General features: G+C 31.9%; 1 protein-coding gene across 1 annotated transcript; it reads right to left on the reverse strand.

Moving 5' to 3' along the window:
- Positions 1 to 245: 245 nt before the first annotated feature.
- LOC131066063 (dirigent protein 23-like) lies at positions 246 to 764 on the reverse strand. The gene is made up of 2 exons (XM_059214457.1): positions 525 to 764; positions 246 to 443 (listed from the first exon to the last, which is right to left on the reverse strand). The coding sequence occupies exons 1-2, from the start codon at positions 762 to 764 to the stop codon at positions 246 to 248; spliced, it is 438 nt and encodes a 145-aa protein (XP_059070440.1).
- Between the last annotated feature and the right edge of the window lie 4903 nt (positions 765 to 5667).

Genomic DNA, 5667 nt, shown 5'->3' on the forward strand with positions numbered 1-5667 from the left:
TGTGCAACCACCTTACTTAAATGGGAGATGTCAAAAGAAAGGAAAATCAAGTACAAATAAATGTGCACTTAAAAATCTAAGAAATACGCATTTATTTATGATAATTTTGGATAGAATGTGATCTTATATTGTAACTATAGCTTTATTCAACCAAAATAAAATGGATACAGAGTTTCAGCGTCTAACAGACATGCAAATCCTAAATAAGGATGATAAATATTAGGGCAAACTATTTTGCAACATAATCAGTAATGATGTAAGGTAAAATTGTAATGAATGATTACATTTCTAGATTGGATGTCGAAGGAGTGAGTGCGAGCGATGGCATACCCTCGAGCCATCCTAAATTTGTCGCTTCCTCCCACAATTGCCATCTCTCTAACCTCCCTAAACACAGTGTTGTTTCCCACCATGGTGAGAGTACTGCCGTCTAACTTTCTGCCCTGAAAAACATAGGTGACTGCCATTAGCAGCTAAACTTCCTCTTGGCTGGTGGAGGCATACAGTCCCTGAGCTTTGCCCACCAATTTGGAGGTGGGCTTGGGCCCTTTTGTCAATCGATCGTCCAACACATATACTAGTCTAAAGCCAATAGCCGACATTTCAGTGGTTGGAGCTAATGCCACTTTCACAGCCGTCACATTTTTTCCTGAAATTTTGTCATGGAAATAGAATTGCAAGTGGCTTATTTTCTCCTTTAAGAGATGTGCTTGGGTAGCTTGTAGAGAAAATAGTGTTATCATTGCGGCCACTGAAACTACCATGATCACCATTTGGAATGGAGAGGACGAGGGAAATGCAGATTGTTCTTTGCTAATTTGCACTCGATAAGAGTAGATATCAAAACAGGTCATGCTGCTTTAAAGCTCAAATCCCGAAAAAACTCCCAAAAAGTTAGATCATCTTTTCTGTCTTGCAACACTTAGGTGTTCACAAATACCACCGTTTTGTGGACGACGTGAACCTCTTTAAGGATTGTGATATTAAGCGTGCTTTTGCATTTATACACTGTATTGAGTTGTTCTTTATTAGGCTTGTAACTCCATTGCAACAAGTATCACCTTTAGTTTCGATAGGAAATTTTGGGAACAAACATGCCCTCATTTCAAATTATCAGTCTCGTAATCACTAGTTATTTAACATTATGCATGCTAAAATAGTAGCTACAAATAGCACACTAATGTTACTTATATTGAATAAACTATATAAATAATTTAGAATCTTATATAATTAAAAATTGAACAAAAAGACAAGTATCAGCTGTAGTTCTAGCATTCATTGTATAAGTTAATCAGGAAACAACCATACGTTGTCCTGGCCCTGACAACAGGTTTCCAAGACAAGTTGAACAGTAATTTTGGGTAAGGATTATATTTCTAACTACATTGTGTTCTCTTTATGTGGATTTTGTGAAATTAGGGCTGATTACAGGATGATACAAAAAGGGGACATTACACCATTTCCATGCAGCTGAACATCTAGACGGTATGCAGGGCAACTGCGACAAAAAATCAATAGAAAGCATTCAGACAAAAGGATGACTATTATGGAGTTCTCGTGACCACACTATTCTAAAGCAAAACTTAAAAACATAACAAAAATGCTAGTTTCTAAAAATGATCTGGTCTACAACAGGCCACACAAAGTAAAAGCATTCAGCTAAAACAAAGATCAAAATCCACTCTATTCCCCAGTTTCACTGAAACTTGTGATACACATCAAGACCACGCACGAGATACATCTATCTAAAGGTTGTTTACCATAATTTGTAACCGACAATTTCACATGGTATGCAAAGCCATTCTTACACCAAGAATTACCAGTTGGTGGTCGTCTTCTTCACATAGAAATTGTTTCGTTCTTTATGATTAGAATGCTATTGATATGATGTGGGACTATTTCTTAACGGGTGAGATAGATTTATAATTATTTGACTTTCTTATTTATAATATAAGAAAAATAAGATTGTTGATAATTATTTTTTTAAGTAATTAGATTATATTGTTTTAATGTTATAAATAAATATACATTTGAGATACACTGAAGTAACATCGCAAGATATTAATTGGTTAGCTTTATTTATTTTGTTAGTTTTTTAAGAGAACATTAAAAAAAGATGTGATTTTATTTGAAACGACTAAAACAATAAGGTTTATTTTTTGTATGCTACATATTAAAGGGTATCCTCAATCTTCTATTCTTGAAAATTTTACTTCTTAACCTTTCTAAATTTGTTCGTCTATGTCTCATCTTCTCCCATTAATTTAAATTAGGGTACATGGCACAATCAACTTTTGAGCTTTGATCTTTTATTTTGATTCCTCCTTTTCAAGATTAAAAGCTTAGGTCTTCCCCTTTCACTTTTTTCTTGGTGTGTCAAGGATGGTATTTGAACCTCTTTATCTTAACCTTTGAGTAATAGAAAATATTCCTACTTTGGATTCACCAGTTTCTTTCGCAAGTTCAAGGATTTTATCTTTGCAATACCTAAAGCATCAATCATCCTAGGATCCTAAAGTTTTCTTCACATGATAATTACAAGTGATGGTCTCCAACACCTCAAATAGTATGTGCATGAGCGAGTAATCCATAGAAATTACATCATAAATCACTGATTATTTGGACTTATTCACATCAATACCCTATTATTTTGATTAATTTAGTGACTATTTCCATTTACAAGCACAAATAACAATGTGTTTTACTACAAGGATATTGTTCTCCCCAAGTAGATCCCTAGTAAATGAAGTTTGTAATTTTATGTGAATGGTAAAAGACAAAAATCAATCTCCTTGATCCAAGAGGATATGAGTCACTAAAAAAAGCCACAAATATCAAGTTTTCCTTGACAAACCTTATAATAATTTGTTTCACCCATAACAAATCATTATCATGCAATTTTTACAAATAAGTTAAAATAAAAATAAAAATTTAGGTTATTTTTTTGCTATTTTAAAGAAACATGCTTTCTAGATCAGATATAATTTACCCTAACAATGATTTTATTTAAAAAGACTTTTAAAAAATTCCTATTTTGTCTTATTTGATACCTAAACTTAAGCTAAATTTTAGTGACCTCTTTATTATATGCTTGTATTTCTCTAGGATAACCCAAGGAAGGTGAGTCATGATTTATTGTGAGCAGTATTGTCAAGCTTGTGGCACCCATTTAGGAATATTGGTCAAGTGAGAAGCGTCGGAGACTAGATGATGCATGTGTAACAAACTCAAAAAATAAGAGAGTGAATGATGGAGATGGACAACAAACATGAAAGATTAGACACTAGCTGACATTTTAATTTAGGTGTAATCTTAATTAGCACAAACAACCTATTTAGGATTATGCTTTTCATTTATTTTTGCAACCTAACTTAGTGTTTTAGATCACATATCTCTAAGTATATAAAAATAGCAATCACTATTGCATGCATTACCTTTTTTAATTCATTATAAATTCATTATAAAGAAACTTTCTCTATGAATAATTTAATAAAAAAGGATTAAAAATTATGCATTTATTTATTTTTTATTTATTTATTTAGTGAACTTGTTTGATCTTACATATCCAGTCCTTCTTCTTAAGGTTTTGCATTACTTTTGGGATTTTAGATCTACATTTTTCTAAGATAACATCTTATTTCTTAGTTCTAGAATTTTATTTCATATCATTTTGCATTTATCTATTTGTCCTTCTCTTAGGGTTTGGTGTGCATATTCACATCTTTTATCTAATACCCACCATTGTATTAGTCTAAATTTTTATATTTTGTATACATTTTAGATTTTGTTTAGAATCAAAATTCAAATATAAACTTGGTTAAACATTTTTTAATGTCATTCCTAAAACTCTTGTTAAAATCATGAATAATTATTATGTAATCTAGTGAGCTCTACTTATTTGAACACTTAGATAGAGATCTATTGTTACATTATAGATTCTCATAGATAATACATATATATATCTAGGCTTAAATATATATACTGACCTAGAAAAATTGCTAGGACTTATGCTTAGATTATGGTAACTAAAAGATAAATTAACAAGAGCAAGATAGTCCTCTAAATATTTAGCTTCATAACACAAATGAAGTGATCTTAATGTTGACTAAAATAATAATTAAATAGAAAGATATAAATAATAGATCTTCACTGAACTAGACCCTTTTTATAAGAAAAATCCTAAGATTTGTTACTAAGCTCACCTAATACTAGATACTAATAAATATACCTACATATCTTTAATAGGGGTGCCTGCGAGAAGTTGTGTCCACTTTTTGGCCAAAAAGTAGAAGTTTTTTTCCCTTTTTTTTTATTTTGTCATGTTTGACCTAAAGATTTGAGGCACTTAAAGAATGAATCTTGAAACAATTCAGTAATAGAAAATGTAGTGCTTGAAGTCTACTTTCCAAATATGTAATTTATTTTAATACCCAAATCCTAAAAATGAAGTTTGAATAGTCATTACTAAAACCTATATTTTAAAAGTCACTTTTCAGGACCATACCATGCCCGTGTACAGTTTCAGTTAAGCACATTTGTCTACGCTATACCAATCTCTGCTCAATACACCACAACAAAAGATGAATCCTTTTGTTTGCACATAAACCACTCTCTGATAATGAAAACATAACTCCAACACATAAATTACTTATCTATATCACCTATTTATACAATTCATCGACCTTGATAACAGGGTTGGCCAAACCCTCAAATCACAATTACAAAATTACATCACACGATACAAAGATTGACTACTAGACCAATATAATGATATACATGATATAACATGGACCTAAATCAAATGCTCAAACATACAACACCACCAAAAATCATGCCAAGATCAACCGCAACACGCTACACCACCAAGAATACTACATAACACGAAGAATATCACCAGTTTGATAAAATCACCAAAAACTTGCACAACAATCAATTCAAATCATAAAAAAATAGAAAACATTTAGGAAAAACCTACAAGTACGTTAGAATCATCTACAAAAGTTGCACCAACACCACTTATCAAATCTTCGTCGATTATTATCTGAACCTCAAGAACACTCAAATAGCAACAATTGTCATGAAAAAAGATAACTTGCGGAGCACCAAATCACAAACCATTTGAAATGAAGATACAACAGACCATCCTAAAATATATCCCAAAATCTTAGCTCAAGACCTGATCACACTAGAATATACCAGAGGAAATATCAAACTCTGCAAAACACTGATGAGAAAAAACCAAACTGCAAACCGGATCATATGATATGATCAATTAAGCTTCATGGATCATTGAAACCAATATAGAAAGATATAATTGTGAGATTTTGCCAAGATCAAGAGTTCAATGAAATGTACAAAATAGAGAGACAAAATATAGGACAAGAATAAATTGCATTCTCATCAATAGATAAATGATCAATAATTGTTCATACAATGAAATGAGCCTGCATATATAGGCAAGGCAATATGGATATGTGAGCACACAAACATGACATGTGGCTCAACAAGAAACAAGGGTAGGTAGGAAATAGGTGTGGTAAGTAGGAGAAACAATAAAATATTCCACATGAGGTGGATCACCCACCGAAGGTGGAATTATCACTCCACAATAAGTGGATATGATATAGTAGTAACAAGAACAACACCATAAAAGGTGGAAATTCTCCT

The sequence above is a fragment of the Cryptomeria japonica genome, chromosome 11 (genome assembly GCF_030272615.1).
Source record: "Cryptomeria japonica chromosome 11, Sugi_1.0, whole genome shotgun sequence".
NCBI classification, from domain to species: domain Eukaryota; kingdom Viridiplantae; phylum Streptophyta; class Pinopsida; order Cupressales; family Cupressaceae; genus Cryptomeria; species Cryptomeria japonica.

Coding starts and splice junctions, on each gene's coding strand:
- LOC131066063 (XM_059214457.1), bottom strand. CDS start 764: ATGGTAGTTTCAGTGGCCGCAATGATAACACTATTTTCTCTACAAGCT. Junction 444..524: donor CCAAGCCCACCTCCAAATTG/GTGGGCAAAGCT, acceptor TATGTTTTTCAG/GGCAGAAAGTTAGACGGCAG.